Source organism: Osmerus eperlanus, chromosome 9 (genome assembly GCF_963692335.1).
Source record: "Osmerus eperlanus chromosome 9, fOsmEpe2.1, whole genome shotgun sequence".
In the NCBI taxonomy this organism is placed as follows: Eukaryota; Metazoa; Chordata; class Actinopteri; order Osmeriformes; family Osmeridae; genus Osmerus; species Osmerus eperlanus.
In genome coordinates this window covers 7,926,808-7,947,536 of record NC_085026.1, presented here as the reverse complement: position 1 = coordinate 7,947,536, position 20,729 = coordinate 7,926,808, and the positions used below count along the sequence as shown (strand labels likewise).

General features: G+C 49.6%; 1 protein-coding gene across 2 annotated transcripts; it reads right to left on the bottom strand.

Annotated features, from left to right (window-relative positions):
- Window positions 1-593: 593 nt before the first annotated feature.
- Window positions 594-19,907, bottom strand: uggt1 (UDP-glucose glycoprotein glucosyltransferase 1). 2 transcript variants are annotated; one of them, XM_062469158.1, is made up of 40 exons: window positions 19,829-19,907; window positions 18,953-19,085; window positions 18,551-18,630; window positions 18,206-18,336; window positions 18,011-18,123; window positions 17,685-17,859; window positions 17,480-17,576; window positions 17,296-17,374; window positions 17,034-17,134; window positions 16,149-16,248; window positions 13,848-13,908; window positions 12,626-12,717; window positions 12,297-12,447; window positions 11,920-12,039; window positions 11,317-11,402; window positions 11,079-11,214; window positions 10,732-10,863; window positions 10,427-10,591; window positions 10,135-10,255; window positions 9,826-9,924; window positions 8,845-8,939; window positions 8,403-8,609; window positions 8,108-8,239; window positions 7,777-7,907; window positions 7,483-7,578; window positions 7,205-7,307; window positions 6,966-7,045; window positions 6,499-6,688; window positions 6,229-6,387; window positions 6,017-6,102; window positions 5,638-5,722; window positions 5,004-5,092; window positions 3,965-4,069; window positions 3,796-3,880; window positions 3,473-3,655; window positions 3,146-3,306; window positions 2,755-2,869; window positions 2,548-2,664; window positions 2,106-2,256; window positions 594-1,876 (listed from the first exon to the last, which is right to left on the bottom strand). In XM_062469158.1, exons 1-40 carry the CDS (start codon window positions 19,860-19,862, stop codon window positions 1,857-1,859), a joined length of 4,596 nt encoding a protein of 1,531 aa, XP_062325142.1. In that variant the 5' UTR covers window positions 19,863-19,907; the 3' UTR covers window positions 594-1,856. The 2 variants fall into 2 exon arrangements, with proteins under 2 accessions (XP_062325142.1, XP_062325143.1); XM_062469159.1 differs by lacking the exon at window positions 19,829-19,907 and adding an exon at window positions 19,235-19,253.
- Between the last annotated feature and the right edge of the window lie 822 nt (window positions 19,908-20,729).

Below are 20,729 nucleotides of genomic sequence, written 5' to 3'. Positions count from 1 at the left end.
CATATATATTACTTAACTGATATCAGTTAAATGAATTAACAATTGGTTTGAGCGAGATTTGAACCAGGGATATCGTGTTTGGCAGTAGACTCAATGGTACACATGCCTACCCACTGAGCCACAGACGTTTCCTGCAAAGTTACTTTCTACAAGATGGTGTAATTGCCCTTATGACACTACTAAACGCCAAAGGACAATGCATGTTTTGTTTCTGCTAATGCCAAGTTATAAAACAGAATACTCTGACCTATAATCATACTTACAAAACAAGTGAAAGTTTGAAGGATTTCTAAGAATTGCGATTCAATATATGCTTACATAAAAATAATAATTGTGAATCGATGTGAATCGCTTTATCTGTATTCGTGGAATTTACTGAATTCATGGAAGAAAAAAAGTTTTCAGAATTTCTTTGATTTTAATATTTTTGGTAATGTGTCGTGTAGGTCTTAAATGTCAATCTTTATGGTCTTAAAAAGGTCTTACATTTGACTTACTGAAACCTGCAGGAACCCTGTATAGACGCATAGTTTCAGACTTCTTTTTGTACTTTGCTTGGGATAAAAGAGTGAAGAGAAGACCACAAAACCATGTAATTACTAAACTACCCGTGCCGGGTATTTGTTTTATTAAAAAGTATTGATTTCCAACAATGAACATCTAACCGAAACAGAGAAACAGAAACAGCAGTGCTTGGTGATGAGCAAGTTTGACACTGGAGCCCCTCCCACCCGCAGCAGTGAACATAACCTGACCCTGGGTAAAGGGAGAACATTCTAGCAAAGGTTTCACATAAGGATCTACAGATTATTGAACAAGCCAATCAACTCAACAAATAAAGTATTCAATCAATTCCAATTTACCAGTGAACAGAGTAAGGCCATACAAATTAACAGTCTACTACAAATCATTTTGTTTCTGAAAAAGAATTGGGTATTGGGAACCCCTTTAAAATGCCTGGAGTGATGTCAGCAGCCTTACTTATGACATGCACGTCATAATCGACATCAATCTTTCCACAAAACATGAATACATACATGAGATACAGTAGCTATCCTAAAGATAATGTGGTCAGTCTGGCTAAATAAAGCTGTAATTGGGCGTTTCCCCACCATGGCCCTAGAAAATCTATCCCTGAGTTGTTGCACTGTGCAGTGAGAGCTTGTCTCATGGAACAGACTGCCCTCGTCTGACACTTGAGCTAACACATGCGGGCCCCATTCTCAGTACAACTACGGCAGAAACCTTGTACCACTGACTTCATATGTGCTCAGGTCCACCTGGATCTACTCAGCTGAAAGTTGGAAGCCAAAAACGGTCAAAAAGGTATTGTTTATTTTCAGTCATGACACAGTATAGGATGTGCTGAATCTAAATGGAATGGGCTCTGGCCCCGCTTCCCACAAACATTGGTTTTGAACCAGGGGGTTCATGGAGACATCTCTCTGGTGTTCCCTTTCGACTGCAGAGCCTGACACAGTTTCCAATCAGTGCAAACATGATTTGACGAGGGGGGGGGGGGGTATCGGCGAGGAAAATATCCCTTAATCGTGATTTATTACACAAACTGACTGCAACACCAATACACACACACTCTTTCATCCACACACCCGCGGAAAGACACGTGCACACGCACACACGAAACCAACCGCCTCTCTCTCGTTAGCCCGGCCCCTACCTAACCACACCAAGTAAGAAGAACAGAATAAAGAGAAACAGGAAGAGGGGGGGGGGATGTTTTTGCGAGCGTCGCTGGGCGGCCGGTGAGTCTTCGGGTCCAGGGGGAGAGGAGTCTCTTCGCAGAGCGGACTCTTTAAACAGAGTCTCTTCCTCCCTCCTCACTGCTGCGGGCAGCCTCACAGCTCAGTATGAGGGTCTGAGGAGGACAGGGAGGGAGGGGGAGAGAGAGAGAGAGGGGCCAAGACAGAGGGGGGAGGTAGAGAGAGCGATGATTATCGTAATGTATGAATATGTATATACATACACAGTCTAATTAATTGGTTAGATTATGGTATTGGGGTGTACCTGGAACATTCTGCCCTCAAAGGATGATTAAATGGTGTGTGTGTGTACCTGTGTGTGTAACTGTGTGTGTGTGTGTGTACCTGTGTTGTCCTGCGGTGCTGTGGGGCTGCTTGCTGCTCGCTCCTGTAGTCTGGTTTGCAGTCGTTTGATCTCCTGGTCCAGGTCGCTCCACTCTGCAACGATGCGCACTGCTGCCTGCAGCTTAGGCTCCTTGGTCCTGGGGTTGTTACACTGCAGAGGACAGGGGCCATCAACACACACACACACACGCGCTCACAAACTCCCTGGACACAATATCCCTCTCTCATCTATATTTCTCTCTACTAGACACAAATGACTAGCTACAGGCTAAAAACACTGTCAGCAAAGACTTCGTCGACAAATCACGAATCTCCAAAGATACACACACAGAGATACACCCACACACACACCCACCCACACACAGAGATACACCCACACACACAGATACACCCACACACAGAAATACACACAGAGATACACACACACACACAGCCAGCCTACCAGGTCTATAGTCTTGGCCTTCTTCTTGGAGGAGTCGTCACACCAGGTCTCACACCACAGCCACTCCTGAGGGAGAGACTTGATGGGCACCTGGTGGATCATGTTGTTGGGCAGATCCTGAACACATATGGGGGGGGGGGGGGGGGGGTTAGCAGCATGTGCAAAGCTTACAGAATGAGCATAGCACATTCATACATACACACAGACCTGGTCGAGGTTGGACAGGCTGTTGGGGTCCTGGCTGAGCCCCTGATACTGCCCTCGGAGACGGTCTCCTGCTGCTATCTTACGGAACTTCTTCAAGTCCACCACATACAGAGCACTGTGGGGGGGGGGGAGGAGGAGAGGTCGAGGATGTCAGCAAATTATGTTTGGATTATGGAACTTGACAACCATGCAGGACAACACACACATTGTCTTTACCAGTCCTGTTCTGTACTAGTATTCTACTGGTCCTAATTAGCTCTGTTCTTCACTAATGTTCTAATTGTCCTAACAAGTCCGGTTCTGTACTAATGCTCTAATTGTCCTAACCAGTCTTGTACTACTGTTCTAATTGTCCGGTTCTGCAGTAATGTGCTCCCAGTCGGGTCCGTACCTGATGTGGTACTTGCGTCCGGCCAGGTGGCTGGCCCAGTAGCCCGACTTCCAGAAGCGGTAGCCGTCCATCTCTCTCCTGCTCTCACAGAAGGGGGTGTAGCCGTAGGGCGCCCCCTCCAGGTCAAAGTCTCTCAGCTCCTTCAGGTCTGTACGCACAATCTTGTGAGGGGAGGGGAGGGGTGTGTCAGTAGAGCCTTCAGACAAGCAAGCAGACAGGAGGGTCTGCTTGTCGGTGCAGACAAGATACGATCCGACTGAAAGAAGAGGTGTTTGGGTATGTCTCTATATGTGTGTGTGTGTGTGTCTGTGTGGCAGAGAGAGAGACCTGGTCGGCGTCCACGAACAAGAACTTGTCCACGGCGAGGGGGAAGAGCACATCCAGGAAGAGGATCTTGTAGCCCCAGATGATCCTCTGCTTCTCCGTCTGCTGGTGGAGCCAGCGTGGCCACTTGTACTGAACCAGCTCATACTGGAAGCCATACTGCTCCGCCATGTGAGGGATGAACTCCTGCACGGGACCAGGACACACACACACACCGACACAGACACACACACACAGAGGTATAGAATGAGAACATACTGTATGTGGACCATCTTCCGGTAATGACTGTTATGAAAAGGGAGGTTGGGGAGTGTGTGTGGGTGTACCTTAAATGCAGGGGACAGATAGTTCTTGAGGAACCAGAACTTGACAGGAGTTTTGGTGTTCTTCAACACAGACAGCATCATGATCCTGAGAAGGGGACATGATGTTAGCCTCTGATGTCAGCAAATCTTCATGAACAAAACACGCACGCACACACACACACGCGCTCACCTCAGGAACCGCTCGTACAGGTGTCCCGACGCCAACGAGAAGATGTTGATGACATCGTCCTTCTCCGGCTTGGACTCTTCAGTCTTCACCCCACCTGTGAACCCCCTGAGATGGCAGAGAGACAGGCAGAGAGACAGGAGGGAGAAAGGAAGAGAGACAGGCAGAGAGACAGGAGGGAGAAAGGAAGAGAGACAGCCAGAGAGACAGGAGGGAGAAAGGAAGAGAGACAGGTAGAGAGACAGGAGGGAGAAAGGAAGAGAGACAGGAGGGAGAAAGGAAGAGAGACAGGTAGAGAGACAGGAGGGAGAAAGAGAAGGGGAAAAAAACCCTAAGGTTAGAGATGGGGATGACAGACTTTGATGTTACTGTCAGAGTGTGATGTCATTTCTCAGACTACAATCCCGCTGGCATAGTCAACAGGCACAATGTTCTTTGTATTTCACTTCATGCCCAGAGGCATAAACTGTGGCTGCTGGTGAGTGCTCCAGTCCCACTTCACTACATCTACTGTCCTTGTACTCATCCAGGCCCGGCAGCCAGCCAGCCAGCCAGCCTGACACACACACACACACACTGTCTTCCACAACCCTCACTGTTGACACCTTCCCGTCTCGAGTTGAAACACAGATTTCAACACACAAACAAAACATAACCGATTCGACGCGCCAAAGAGAAAAGCTGGCAGACAGAGAGACAAGGAAGATGGACGGGAAAAGAGAGAGCGACGGGAGAAAAGATGAAGACAACGGAGAGAGAGAGGGAGAGAGATGGAGAGACCAGTACAGCCATCCACAAAGACAATATTTTGAGGAAGCTTTGGAAACAGAAAGCAGGTGCAGAGGAGGGCCAGATGGATAAACAGACGAGCAGATGGAGGGAGGACTGGATGGATGGGACGGAAGACAAACAAACAAACAAAAAGGATAGGAGAGAGAGAGAGAGAGAGAGAGAGAGAGAGAGGGAGAGGGAGAGGGAGAGAGAGAGGTGGGAGGCAGATGGCCAGATGGAGGGCTGATGAGGAGTGGAGCTGCAGGCCTACCTGGTGAGGGACTCCCAGAAGCCTGAGTCGTTCTCCTGGGACCCGTCGCTCAGAAGCTCCTCGTTCAGCATCTCTGGCTTCTTCTGGACCTGGACACACACACACACACACGTCTGTCTATCTGCCCATCAATCAGTTCATCATTGACGGCTCTGAAAAGGATGTCTGAACTTCACCAGAGGACAAAGGCAACAGCTGCTCTCGCTCTCTCTCTCGCTCTCTCTCTCTCGCTCTCTCTCTTTCGCTCTCTCTCTTTCGCTCTCTCTCTCTCGCTCTCTCTCTCTCGCTCTCTCTCGCTCTCTCTCGCTCTCTCTCTCGCTCTCTCTCTCGCTCTCTCACTCTCTCTCTCGCTCTCTCTCGCTCTCTCTCGCTCTCTCTCTCGCTCTCTCGCTCTCTCACTCTCTCACTCTCTCTCTTGCTCTCGCTCTCTCTCGCTCTCTCTCGCTCTCGCTCTCTCTCGCTCTCTCTGTGTGTCTCCCCCCTCTCTGTCTTCCTCTCTCTCTGTCTCTCTCTGTCTCTCCCACGCTGGTTGACTTCAAGGAGGACGTTGTCAGCTTTATTCTCCAGACACCATCATCCCTTACTCGTCCATCTCATTTACGGAGCTATATCTCTCCAGCCAATCACAGCTTACCTTCACTTTGATGATCCTGCTCTTGAAGTTGTTCAGCACCACGATCAGGTCGTCCGAGTCGGCCTGGGAGTCTGTGCCTTCGTGACTGTGTGTGTGTGTGTGTGGGGGGGGGGGGGTTGTGTGTGAATGAGGCAGAAAGAGAGAGAGAAAGTGTGACAGAGAAAGAGAGAGAGAAAGTGTGAGAGAAATAAAGGGGAGGGTAAAAAAAAAAAAAAAAAAGATTAATTATAGATTTGAGGAATCACCACACAGTGTACACATTTCAAAGCTCCATTGCTTATGAGATGGATGGATAGAGGGAGGGATAAATGGGACGGAGGAATGGAGGAAGGAGTGGATGGATGGGAGAGGGAGGGACGGACGGTAGGGAGCGTCTCACCTGTAGATCTTGTAGATTTCATCGGAGCGCCCTTTCCTCAACTTGAGGACCCAGGCTCCAGGGTTGGCCTTCAGCTGGAAGTAGCCCTGCACAGAGAGAGAGAGAGTTCTCATTCACACCTGCTCAGGTCCCCGCAACAGCCTCACTTTCAGGCCTGATCAGGGGTCAAAGGTCATCGGTCAGGCGGTCAGCGGAAGGGGGGTGTCACCAACCAGGTTGGCCATGACGATGGTGTCCATGATGACGGGACTGGAGGCGGTCCCTAGGGTGAACTGCAGGCCTCGCGGGGGCTGGCCCGTGCTCACGTCGAAACAGTGCCCCTCCAGGAGCAGGTGCTCTAACTCGTACTCTGCCGCCACCATGTTCTCCACCTGCAACACACACACACAGGGTTTAGACACACGTCCTGACAAACCTGCACACACACACGCACACGCACACCAACCACAGCAGGTAGGGGGGGCACACACACACACACACACCTCCTCCAGGTAGATGTTGTCCAGGTCGTAGCGTGTCCTGACGGACTCCACCATCCAGCTCTCTGGGGTGTTGATGTTGAGGGTGAAGAGGGGGTCGTGGGGCATGTCCAGGAACCTGGCCATGGGGCCTGGGGACATGCTGCCGTCCGCCTGGAACCCCACCTCAGGCTCCAGCACGTAGCGGTAGAAACTAGAGAAGAAGAAGCACTTCTCCATATCAGACAGGTCTCCAATTTGAAAATTGGAGCATTTATAATTATTAATACAAATCTATAATGCTAATTTATGGTGTTAAATAATGACAAGCTAATGCAACGTTCGACATAATTTACTGTAATGCGCCTGAAGGCAACATTCATATAAATAATGGTTATATTGTGAATAACACAATATTGAATGTTAAATGGATGGATGGATGGACACGGGTTTAATGGATGAGCAGATGTAGTGGTGGCAGGTGTGTTCACCTTTTGAGTGGCAGGTCTGACAGCTTGGACTGACAGTTCATGAAGACACGCAGGTTGACGTTCACCAGCTGCGTCAACACCTGGGAGTCAGGAACAGAGAGGAGGGACGGTCAAGCAAGACAAGAGGATCCTTCACTCAGGAAAAGCTTCTTGTTGCCCGGTGGTACTGAGAGAACGCTTCATTGACCTTGATTGAATGTGCCCCAACCGACCCAAAAATAAGGTAGCTTTCAACTCACCAATAGGAGAGGAGCAAGTTTCTGGGCCTCCCGGGTAACTGGGTCAACCACGGCTACGATGTCAAAGTACACCTCCCCTTCCTTGGGCCGGATCTTCACAGCACTGCAGGGAAACAACCAATCACCAAGCGGATTGATGCATAACAAACAGGAAGTGATGAGGAATATGATGAGGCTACTGATTTGCTGCTAATGGTCCAGCTCAACCTCAGGTATAATTGAGGCCCCAGGGTTTCAGGTTTGAAAGGTAAAGCATCATGGGTAGTTTGGTGTTGTACCTGTAGCGGTCGTCTGAGAAGGAATGATCCATCCTGGCTTCTCCTTTGGGCTGGGATGATAGCAGGGAATCCACCTTCATCACCAAGTCACTGGCCCTAACACACACACACACACAAGCACATAAACACCCATTTGTAAACTGAGGGAACTTGCAAAACAGCTTTAACACATTTAAAGAAAATCTTACTAAAACATGACTTTCCTAAACAGGAAATGTGTTGTATGGACCCTGTTTATTTATTTGAATATTAAGACATTCAAATAATTGACAGGTAAAAAAAAACAAACATTACCTGTCTTCCTCCACCCCAAACTGCTCGACTTTGTCTTTGATTCGCTCTCCGGATGTCTTAAGAATGATGCTCTCCAATAGGAGGAAGTCATCCTGGTTAAAGACCTCCTCGTCATCCAGTGGACCAATGATCTGCAAGCAAGGTGAGAGGTGGAGTTTAGGATTTACCAAAAGGCTGAAGGTGTGTGTGTGTGAGTGTGTGAGTGTGTGAGTGTGTGAGAGTGTGAGAGTGTGAGAGTGTGAGAGTGTGAGAGAGTGAGAGAGTGGGAGAGAGAGGGAGAGGGAGAGAGAGAGAGAGAGAGAGAGAGAGAGAGAGAGAGAGAGAGCTTCACCCTTCCGTTGCTGATGACCGCCCTCTGGCCCTTCTTCAGTTTGAGCACGTCTCGACAGTAGGCAGCGTGGGATAGCAGGAAGTCCAAGTTCGGGCCCTCATACGCACTTTTAAACAACGGCACATCCATACCCTAGACATAGGAGAGAGCCATGAAAGACAGCCACGAAAACTCCAGTCAAACGGACGAGCTGGACTCGACCAAGTAATAACGCTACACTAAGACCCAACGGACGGCCGTCACGGCGATCATCTGGGACTAGGCCCGAGGGGCGTGTCGGGCTGCGCTCGCTCACCCCCACGGCGAAGTCCGTCACGTCGGCGCCGCTCTCCAGCGCCGCAGCCGTGTCCTCCTTGGTCAGCTTGGTGATGAAGTTCTTGGCGTTGTTGGCGGTCTGCGTCTGCATGGTGGCCCACATGGCCCGCGCCACGCGGCTGCCCTCGCTGGACGGGCCGGCCGACGGGTTGTTGATCATGCCCAGGCGGACACTGTTACTGGTTTTCTGACGGAGGAGAGGGTGTGGGGGGAGGGGGGAGAGTAGGGAAGGTTGTCATGGTTTAGATTCATGATTAGAGGTTTTCTATGTTCATTTCAACTAAGATATCTAGAAGTATAGTAAAGAAAATGTAAATACAAATCTAATCTGAGGCAAGACGAACAGACTAATCTAACAATCTGTTTTGTTTGTTATTGTATTCAATAGAAGGCCTTGACCAATGCGAGTGCTCGGGGAGTACCATGTGTCGGATGGCGTCGTACAGGAGCAGGCGTCCAGGCGGCTGGTCAAAGTCTCCCACCACCCAGAACGTGACTGGACGGATGTAGCCATCATCTAACCCAACCAGAGAGAGAGGGGGAGGAGATGGGCTCAGAAGACTGGAAAACTCTCAACACTATCAAGAACCGTAAAAACTTTGAATCAAGTGACAAGTGAGGAACGACGGGAGGGAGAGAATAAGAGTCTCCTTCCTGTCTTGCGTCGGAGAAGCCAACCAATCAACACCTCCGAACGTGACAGGGCTTTGTTAGGTGGACACGTTGACAACAAACCTTCACTAGGACTGTAAGTAGGGAATGTAGCTAGCTGGACATGATGGCCTTGTGATGAGAGCTCGTTTATGTAATGCTACACGTATAAGCAGAATACAGTCAGCTACTTCCACTCAGATGGAGGAGAGAGAGAGAGAGACATACACAGAGAGAGGGAACAAATGACATGCACAGAAAGAAAACAACACCAAGAAAAGAAAGCAGGACAGGGGTAGAAATCAGAATAATCTAATAAAAACTGTGTGTGTAGAGAGAGAGAGAGAGAGAGAGAGAGAGAGAGAGAGAGAGAGAGAGAGAGAGAGAGAGAGAGAGAGAGAGAGAGAGAGAGAGAGAGAGAGAGAGAGAGAGAGAGAGAGAGAGAGAGAGAGAGAGAGAGAGAGAGAGAGAAGGAAGGAGGGAAGAAAGGAAGGAGGGATTACCATGTCCAGTGGTATGCGCCATCCCTGACACACAGGAACAAAAGGGAGGAAGAGACCGAGAGAAGGAAGGAAAGAGAGGGAAGGATTCAGAGGGAAGGAGAACCGGTATTAAAACGTAATCCCCCCCCCCCTCCCCCCTCACGTAACATCTCCCAGAGTCTCAGAGATCAGACGCACTCTGCTGCCAGAAACCCCTCTGATCACGAGACGGGCCCGGAATGCCCCTAATCCTGCCGTCTCTCTGTCTACCTTTCTTGGTCATGTAGTTCATGCTGTTAGCCACGGCCGTGCTCTTCTCTTTGGTGTCCAGGAACAGGAAACGGGCGTAGGCGTCCACAAAGTGGTTATCTATGCAGAGAGAGAGAGAGAGAGAGAGAGAGAGAGAGAGAGAGAGAGAGAGAGAGAGAGAGAGACACCAGGGCGTGTGACTGTGTGTCGGCGTTGTCTGTAAAGCTGGTCGACATGTTCGAAAGATGACACAGGGGAGCCAAATGTGTGTGTGTGTCTGTGTTGTGTGTGTGAAAGAGTGTGTGTGTGTGTGTGTGTGTGTGAGCTCACTGGTGTCAGACAGGTCCAGGTATGTCCTGCTGGTAGAGAGGACTCTGGAGTTGATGCGGGGGACCACGTTGGCCTGGTTCATGATGAAGTCCACCACGTCATGGTCACTGGCCAGCTCACCCTGGGAACAGGCATGGACACAGGGGATCTGTTTGTACCTACCTGCAAAGAACTCTCTAGAAGAAAGAGGTGTGTATGTATGTGTGTGTGTGTGTGTGTGTGTGTACAAGCTACCAGGTAGACAAGCTCTCTGAAAGAGGGAGGTGTGTGTGTGTATGTGTGTAGAACTCACCAGGTAGACAGCTCTCTGGTAGAAAGAGGTGGTCTCCAAGATCTTGTGCATGGTAACCGTCTCCAGCTCATCAGGGTCCAGCTGTTCCCGTTGGTAGGGCATCCCGTTGTACATCACCACGGGCAACGGCCCCACCCCCGTCTGCTGGTAGTAACCACGCGCCTCCTGGGGAGAAAAAAAACACACCACCGCCATGCTAGCTCTTCCTCCACAGCGGCAACACGGGGACCTCGGTGCGAGTCGGATCACGTGACTCCGACGGGGCGGCGCGCGGCAGGAAGTGTTGTCGTGGCGCCGTGTCTCACCTTCCTGTTGGTGTCGTAGCTGGAGTCGGCTCCCAGGATGCTGCTGACCTCCACGTAGGGGAACCTCTTCTCCAGCACCTTCACCACGTCCCCCACAGCCAGGCTGCCTCCGCTGGACACGCGGTTAAACATCTACAGCAGGAGCACGGCTTCAAGTTAGAACATGACACAAACATATCACTACAGTAAACATTAATACAACACAGGGACAACCAACTAATTTCAACAATATTGCACATTCATATCACTATAGAAGAGATACTAACAGAGACATGTTCAGTGTGTCTATGGAGTTAGTGCCTGTAAGGAGTCAGTAGCAAATAGGTGGTTCTGATTGGTGGACTTACAGATATGATGGCGTCGAAGGCGCTCTGGTTGTCCACCTCGTCAGAGATGTAGTTGAAGGCTCGGAGCACGGCCACGCCCGCGTCCTGCATGCCGTCGATGTCGTCACCGTCAGACACCACAAACACCAGGCCTATCCTGCAACACACACGCGCGCGGTGAGGTTACACACACAAACACCTACACACAAAGGTCCTCCATATAGGCGTACCAGCGCACAGCAAGCGCGCACACACACACCTGAGAGGGATGTTGTTGCTGTAGAACATTTCGGCAACACTCAAGAGTTCCGCCGAGTTCTCGTGGGTTGGGTCCAAGATGATAACCTAAAACACACACATTAAGGACTGTCCTTTGCCGTTTGGGTGTTTCCGAGCAGGGCGACAGGAGAGAGAGGCAGGGCACCAGGAGAGAGAGGCAGGGCACCAGGAGAGAGAGGCAGGGCACCAGTAGAGAGAGGCAGGGCACCAGGCGAGAGAGGCAGGGCACCAGGAGAGAGAAGCAGGGCACCAGGAGAGAGAGGCAGGGCACCAGGAGAGAGAGGCAGGGCACCAGGAGAGAGAGGCAGGGCACCAGGAGAGAGAAGCAGGGCAGCAGGAGAGAGAGGCAGGGCACCAGGAGAGAGAGGCAGGGCACCAGGAGAGAGAGGCAGGGCACCAGGAGAGAGAGGCACGGCACCAGGAGAGAGAAGCAGGGCACCAGGAGAGAGAGGCAGGGCACCAGGAGAGAGAAGCAGGGCAGCAGGAGAGAGAGGCAGGGCAGCAGGAGAGGCAGGGCACCAGTAGAGAGGCAGGGCACCAGGAGAGAGAAGCAGGGCACCAGGAGAGAGAAACAGAAGCTCACCAGGTTGTGGAAGTTCTTGCGGATCTGCCTGATGACTCCAGGGAAGGTGGGTCTGAGAAGCTCTTGGACGTTGTACGGCCATGAGCTGTATCTGCCATCTATCTCCAGATTATTAATCCACTGAGGATTAGAGTGAGAAATGGAGAGAGAGAGAGAGATAGAGAGACAGAGAGAGAGGGCGATGGAGACAGGACAACCAAGTCATTTGCTGAGGGCATGGATGTGTCCTCCATAGAGTCAGCTGAGATGTGTTGAGATGTGTTGTACACTGATGGCAGCATCACTGTCTGAGCGTGTGTGTGTGTGTGTGTGTGTGTGCCTTACGTTGATGGCAGCATCACTGTCTGAGCGTGTGTGTGTGTGTGTGTGTGCCTTACGTTGATGGCAGGGCTGCGGATGTCCACGGCGTAGTCGGAGTCCGAGGGCTGGACGTTGAGCCGGAGGATGTCGTGGATGTAGGGCGTGTCTATGTGCAGCGAGCGCAGCCCCTCCATCACCCGGGCCTCGCTACGCAGCACCTCAAACACACTGCGGGGACCAGACAACACACAACACCACATCCTGAGTGAGCGTGTGTTTGTGTGCCTGAGGACGTGTTTTCTCTCCAGGTCAACGAGTGCGAATGTGAGTATTGATCGGCGAGTTATTTATGTGCGAGGCCGGCTGTTGTGTGTGTGTGTGTGTGTGTGTGTGTGTTCGAGCATACCTGAAGATGTCCTGTGTGTCCAGGTCGATGTGGAGGCCGTTGATGAAGAAGGCCGATTCTCCAGGCTGCAGTCCCAAAGTCCCTTTAAAGAACTAAGAGACAGAGCGCCCACATTCAGCAGGGGCAGCATCAGCACACAGAGCACACCCCCCAATCTGCCGTTTCACTAAAGGATTGTGGACAAAGTCAAACAACGCCACAATGGGGTAATGTTTAACAACAAGCCTCGCTCTGCTAGTCTGTCTAAACAAATCATCAAACTCCCAGTAAGAAAATCTCATTATAACGCGCGCGTGTGTGTGTGTGTTTTCAAAGTCATTTGGCGCAGTCAAATCTCATTACAGAAAGACAAAGTCATCAGATTAATCATACTTCAGACCCTGCAATTACACACAGACATGATTAACACAAATATTGTGCCTCCGACTTAAAGTGGGCCTGTCGGGCTGTGTGGGTGTGTGTGTGTGTGTTTTGCCTCTTAATCAATAATCAGCTCCTAGTGCTGAAACAACTAAACACCGCCTGATTCGACAACTCTGTAATTAGAACATTTTCGCTGGTCGTTCCCGCCTGTACGCCAAGATAACGCGTGCTCTGACAACTCCGATCGGAAAGAGAGGGAGGAGAGACGGGGGAGAGGGAAAGAGCGTCAACAAAAGAGTGATTGCTCATTCCATTAGCAGAGCGGGGCCAGAGAGAAAATATTGAAACAAGATTTCTTTTCATTCCAGATGTTGTTTACAATTCATCACAAAAGGATGAGGGAGGAAAAAAACATTTTCAAAAACAAAAAAGAAAAGGTGTGGGGGGGGGGGGGAATGATTCTGGCGTATCGTTATTTCTCAGAGGCAGCAGCAGAGAGACAAGCGACGTGGTCGTAGGACATAATTACACAATCTATTCTCCGTTGTGTGTGTGCGGTTATATTGGATTTGGGCTGAGCGTCACACTGTGGGGGCTGCTGTTAGCCTCGCCTTCCCTCTCACGCTCCAGTCTCAACACGCTCCTAAAGCTGCTCCAAAACAACTACCTTCTCTGATAAAACCCCCAGACAGACGGACGAGAGAAATGAAGAGAGGGAATTTAAAAGACGGAGATAACAGGAAAAAACAAGGGAACTTGGTCTAGAGAGAGAGAGAGGTTTTTGTGAAATGTCCCCCCCCCCCCCCCCCCCCCCTCCGTGTGACAGCAGGCTGGGTGGATGAGAAGGCTGGACTCCTACCTTCTGGTTTTCCCCTATCTCTCTGCGAATCTCAGAGTTAACCGCTGTATGGGTGATGGACCTGAGGGGAATGGGACAGACATCACCATTAGTTTGTGTGTGTGTGTACATATGTGTGTGTGTGTGTATGTACATACAGTTAGGTCCATAAATATTTGGACATTGACACAATTTTCATAATTTTGGCTCTGTATACCACCACAATGGATTTGAAATGAAACAATCAATATGTGCTTTAAGTGCAGACTTTCAGCTTTAATTTCAGGGTATTTACATCCAAATCAGGTGAACGGTGTAGGAATTACAACACATTTTATATGTGGCCCCCCCCTTTTTAAGGGACCAAAAATAATTGGACAAACTAACATAATCATAAATCTAATTGTCACTTTTAATACTTGGTTGCAAATCCTTTGCAGTCAATGACAGCCTGAAGTCTGGAACCCATAGACCCATATCACCAGACGCTGGGTTTCGTCCCTGGTGATGCTCTGCCAGGCCTCTACTGCAACTGTCTTCAGATCCTGCTTGTTCTTGGGGCATTTTCCCTTCAGTTTTGTCTTTAGCAAGTGAAATGCATGCTCAATTGGATTTAGGTCAGGTGATTGACTTGGCCATTGCAGAACATTCCACTTCTTTGCCTTAAAAAACTCTTTGGTTGCTTTCGCAGTATGCTTCGGGTCATTGTCCATCTGCACTGTGAAGCGCCGTCCTATGAGTTCTGAAGCATTTGGCTGAATCTGAGCAGATAATATTGCCAGAAACACTTCAGAATTCATCCTACTGCTTTTGTCAGCAGTCACATCATCGATAAATACAAGGGAACCAGTTCCATTGGCAGCCATACATGCCCACGCCATAACACTACCTCCACCATGCTTCACTGATGAGGTGGTATGCTTTGGATCATGAGCAGTTCCTTCCCTTCTCCATACTCTTCTCTTCCCATCATTCTGGTACAAGTTGATCTTGGTCTCATCTGTCCATAGGATGTTGTTCCAGAACTGTACAGGGTCTTTTAGATGTTTTTTGGCAAACTCTAATCTGGTCTTCCTGTTTTTGAGACTCACCAATGGTTTACATCTTGTGGTGAACCCTCTGTATTTACTCTGGTGAAGTCTTCTCTTAATTTTTGACTTTGACACAGATACGCCTACCTCCTGGAGAGTGTTCTTGATCTGGCCAACTGTTGTGAATGGGTTTTTCTTCACCAGGGAAAGAATTCTTCTGTCATCCACCACAGTTGTTTTCCGTGGTCTTCCGGGTCTTTTGGTGTTGCTGAGCTCACCAGTGCGTTCTTTCTTTTTAAGAATGTACCAAACAGTTGATTTGGCCACACCTAATGTTTTTGCTATCTCTCTGATAGGTTTGTTTTGATTTTTCAGCCTAACGATGGCTTGCTTCACTGATGGTGACAGCTCTTTGGACTTCATATTGAGAGTTGACAGCAACAGATTCCAAACAAATACCATACTTGAAATGAACTCTAGACCTTTTATCTGCTCCTTGTCAATGAAATAACAAACTCCCATGAGGGAATAACATACACCTGGCCATGGAACAGCTGAGCAGCCAATTGTCCAATTACATTTAGTCATTTACATTTAGTCATTTTTTTAGTCAATTACTTTTGGTCCCTTAAAAAGGGGGGGCCACATATAAAATGTATTGTAATTCCTACACCGTTCACCTGATTTGGATGTAAATACCCTGAAATTAAAGCTGAAAGTCTGCACTTAAAGCACATCTTGATTGTTTCATTTCAAATCCATTGTGGTGGTATACAGAGCCAAAATGATGAAAATTGTGTCAATGTCCAAATATTTATGGACCTAACTGTATATGTGTGTGTGTATGTACATATGTGTGTGTGTGTGTGTGTATGTACATATGCGTGTGTGTGTGTGTGTATGTACATATGTGTGTGTGTGTGTGTTTGTACATATGTGTGTGTGTGTATGTACATATGTGTGTGTGTGTGTGTGTTTGTACATATGCGTGTGTGTGTGTGTGTGTACATATGCGTGTGTGTGTGTGTATGTACATATGTGTGTGTGTGTGTGTGTGTGTGTGTGTTTGTACATATGTGTGTGTGTGTGTTTGTACATATATGTGTGTGTGTGTATGTACATATGTGTGTGTGTGTGCGTGTATGTACATATGCGTGTGTGTGTGTATGTACATATGTGTGTGTGTGTTTGCACATATGTGTGTGTGTGTGTTTGTACATGTGTGTGTGTGTTTGCACATATGTGTGTGTGTGTGTTCGTACATATGTGTGTGTGTGTGTATCCTCGATACCTGGCTTTAGTGGGAAAATTCTGACTCAGGTCTCTCATGACATGAAGAGCGTCAGAGGAGGGAGCTGCCAGGATACGAGCTGCTGTCTGGAAACTGAGATCTGAGATGGAGGGAGAAGATGGGGGGCGGGGGGGGGGTAGAAAGAAGAGGGGCGATGGAGAGATAGAGGGGGGGGTAGGAAGAAGAGGGGCGATGGAGAGATAGAGGGGGGGGTAGAAAGAAGAGGGGCGATGGAGAGATAGAGGGGGGGTAGGAAGAAGAGGGGCGATGGAGAGATAGAGGGGGGGGGTAGGAAGAAGAGGGGCGATGGAGAGATAGAGGGGGGTAGGAAGAAGAGGGGTGATGGAGAGATAGAGGGGGGGGTAGGAAGAAGAGGGGCGATGGAGAGATAGAGGGGGGGGTAGGAAGAAGAGGGGCGATGGAGAGATAGAGGGGGGGGCAGAGAGAAAAATTGAGTGTGAGAGAGCGAGGGTGGGAGAAAGCGAGAGGGAACAAGAGGGAGGGGGGGAGACATAAATAAATCTTTCTTTGGTCTGGGCGTGCTGCGTCTTCAGTGTGGGGGGCTGCAGCGACGCTCCTCGGCCCCTAGGGGTCTCCCTCCGTGTCAACAACACACGGCTAATGAGACCCTGAGGAGTTCCAGTCCGACAGACAGACTCCCACTGGCCAGCCTGCCACTTCTCTTCCTCACGCTGCATCTCTCGCTCTCCAGTCCAGCTGGAGCCCAGCCCGGCACTCTCCATTTACAGAATCTCCAAGAGACAGCGCTAATATTCTCCCATTTGAGCTTAAATGATGGAGGTTGCCGAAATGCCGCGTCGGCGTCTACGGAACACTGGGGAGCTGGCCGGGGGCCAGGGGGAGGGGCATGGAGGCGGCGCCCACCTTGCATCTGCCAGACCTTGAGCGGAGCCATCTCATTGGTGCTCTCCACCAGGTGCTTCCTCAACTCCTTCAGCTGTTCCTTCAGCTCTGGGTACAGGGTCCTGGAAGGGGAGAGGGGGGGGGGGGTGTAAGGAAGGAGGGAGGGAAAAACAGAAGAGGAGAGGACCAAAGACAAAATAAGGCGTTATTGGTCTTGGTATTTATTTGGATCGTTTTTTCCTCCAGAGCGCATCTACAGAGGGGAGGGTACCAGGTCGCTCACTTGAGTTTGCCAAACAGAAACCCCTGGACCTCGTCCACGGGGTCGTTCTCTCCAAACACTGTGGCGTTCACCTCGGCTCCTGGAAACACAGCAGCCAGTCAGACATCACGACTATACTTACTCTAGACTTGCATAGTGTGGCTATCAATTTACAGAATGTCTTTCTCTGTGTGTGTGTGTGTACCTTGGACCTGGGTGTCGTCCTTGGCTTTGTATTCCTGGTTTTTGATGGCCAGCTCCACACCATACCCTGACAGATAAACTCTGCTGTTGCTAGGAGACTGGGAGGGAGCGAGAGAGGGGGACACAGTGTGTGAACATGCAGTTGAAATGTCTGTATCGATACTACTGGGCAAAGTGTGTGTGTTTCTGTGTGTTTCTGTTCTCACCGCCAGGTAGTGGCGGAGGACGTATGTCACCAGGCCTTTGTTGGCCTTGGACAGCATCAGCTGATGAAGGCCTGGGAACTCTCGCTTCCCGATCTCGGCGTACAGGATGACCACCGGAGCTTCGGGGTTCGACCCGGGGAACTTGTGGTCGCCTTTGAAGAGGTAGGGCTTGGGACTGAAGGAAAGACGAGATGGAAGAAGAGGAGGGAAGAAGAGGATGTTGGTCGGACTCTCGCATGAAAGCAGGCGGCTCCTTCACGGGCAAACGGAGGCTGTGGTCTGTGAGAGTGTGCGTGGGATGGAGAGCGAGGGGCGTGGGTGGGTACCGTGCCGGTGCAGTCTCCAGCAGAGCGGCCAGGCCCGCCGCGTCACACGCCTTCTCTCCGTGGACGCTGAAGAACGCCGAGCAGCCGCCGGGCGGAGGCTCGTTGGACGCTATCTACGGGAGCACGCAGGAGACAGGCGGGTTACACACACACACACACACACACTGACACATACACACACCAGAGTCCTCGTACCTGTTGGAAGGAGTGCACTGTGGAGGAGTAGGCTCGTAGGGAGAGGGCAAACTTCAGCATGTTGACCTGGACGGGGCTGAGCACAGCGCTGGCTCTCTTCACAATAAGCTCATAGTAGGCCTGTTCCGTATCTGCTCACAGGGAGAGACCGCCATCTTAGATCAACCGTCCGCGACTCTGTCCTAAAGAGTGGTGAACTGAGACCGAGGGACTCTTTCGTGTCCCGGCTTGCACGGGCATCCTGACACTGGGTGGCTATGGTTACGCGGCAATAGAACCGAGTTCTGTCTACTTGGGTTACTCTTCAACCTGAAAGTGGTGACAGTTATGGAACGCTGGTGTTACCGTCATGTTCCCCTTCGATGTCCTGGTTGGCCTCCACAAAATCCCAGAACTTTTCTTGGCTCTCTTCAGCCAAGAACTCACTGAGAGAGAGAGATAGAGAGGGGGGGGGGGGTGCAGAGTGAGAGGAGAGTTGGAAGTACAGGGAAATGAGGGGTTAGGGGGTCAAGAGGTGACAAGGGAGGGCACAACATTGTTACACCTGACCCCACATTGAACCCTAAGTGGGTTCACATAAACAAGTGACGGGGATGCAGATGAACCCTGCATGGCTGTATTCTAGAATATTACACTTGACTTCATTCAGGAACATGAGACCATCCACAAGCAGCTGGTTGCCAGGCTGGACCAGGACAAAGGGTTGCCTGTGCCTCAGCAGGGCTTCATTAAAACAGCTTCAGGTACCTGGCCTCCAGCAGCAGTGGCGTGGAGGTCCATTTGGTGGTGAGGGTGGTGGTGACAGCCTTAGAGTCTCCTCCTGCAGTCACTGCGGACACAAGTGACAGCAGCAGGGCTGCCTGCAGCCCCATCCTCAGCACTACACCCACAGCAGAAAGAAGAGGGAGGAAAAGGAGAAAAGAGAAGGGAATGATCCGTAGTTATTTACAACAGAGCGTTGGTGATGATGGTGAAACCACGGGCGATGCAATGCGGAAGGGAAAAGAGCAGGGCAATAGTATAGTTTACCATACTAAGGCTGCACTCTCGCTCTGCGATTACATGTGAGAAAGGTGCTCGGACTACTTTGTTACGTGCGTCACGAACAGCAAAACGTCTAAAGTCCCGTTTGTCGTTCTCGTTAAAATCCTGCACCTGCGCTGACCCTACTACTAAAGTTAGCCTCACAAATTTTAGCCAATTAGAGCGTTTTGCGTGGCAAAAAGGGGATGACTATCCAATGAGCACAGGGACACAACATCCGGATTGTTTCAATGACAAGCCGTGAACAAAATGTCAATACATTGAATGCGTCTATATGACAAGCTAGAAGGCTATCAAAATATTTTGCTTGAAAAAACATGGGTATGAGGCCATTATCTGCGCTTGGGCCAGTTATCACAGAGCGATTTCCTTTAGCTCTTTTCTGCTGTACAGCTGAGCTAGCTAGCTGACAAGCTAAAACAGCTAACTAACGAATAGGCTAATCTAACAAAGCAAGCACCAGAGTGCTTGGAGGGATGTGCATTTGCTTACAGATCACTCACGATCCAGGCTTTTGAAAGATAGCTTTGAACACATGATAGTAGGTTTTCAAACGTGAATTGATATAATTGTACTTACTGAAACCGGCTTCGTTACTTCCTACAGCAACCATGGTCTGAGGGAGTGGGTGGGTCCTTCAGGGAGTAGTAGATAGACTGCAATGTTGCCAGTTCAAAATAATTCAAATGCGTAGTTGTGTTAGACACATGCTTATCGCATTCGATTAGGCTTCTCAGTCCCTAATCGAATGCAAGATTAACAGTAAATCCAGTACACAAGAGATTAAGGCAAATTACATTAAACACCTATGTTGTGGTCATCCTGGCTCGTAAGGTTCCAATTTTGAGCCAAAATGGCGTCTATTGCATGACGTTAGCAGGATCTCCATTTAATTTATGCTACTGCAAATTATGGCATTTATTCGGTGACTGCTGGTGAATGCAGTTTGATATTTGCATCAGATTTTCTAATAGTTACACTACTAAATGATGTTTAACTTCAGCAAAGAGACTACTGCTCAGGAGAATATATAAATATGATTTATGCTAAGCAGGTTAAAGCAGACCAAGACTGCACTGCACCTCCTTCGTGTAATTATGTTTGAGGACAGGCCACAGGAGAATTGAGTGATAACTGTTTAACTACACTCAGTCATGTAGGAATAGATTAGAAGCAAAACTCTTGACGAGTATTGGACATCGGACCCCCTTTTTTCATTTTCCCCACATTGTGTAGAAATTAAACTAGGCAACACATCTTAATGGATAGGTAGACTCCCACAGTTCAGTGGCCTGATTGAATTTGATCAAAAAAGAGCTGCTCCATTAATTATCCTGTTGGGTCTGACCTTCACGCTGACGCACACACGCATACGTTGGCACACACACACACACACACAGCCCACAGGGCCCGTTTGTCTGTCAGGAAGGTGACATCCCCAGATGAATTATGGGAGGTGGCTGTCATCTCTGGGGTCAAA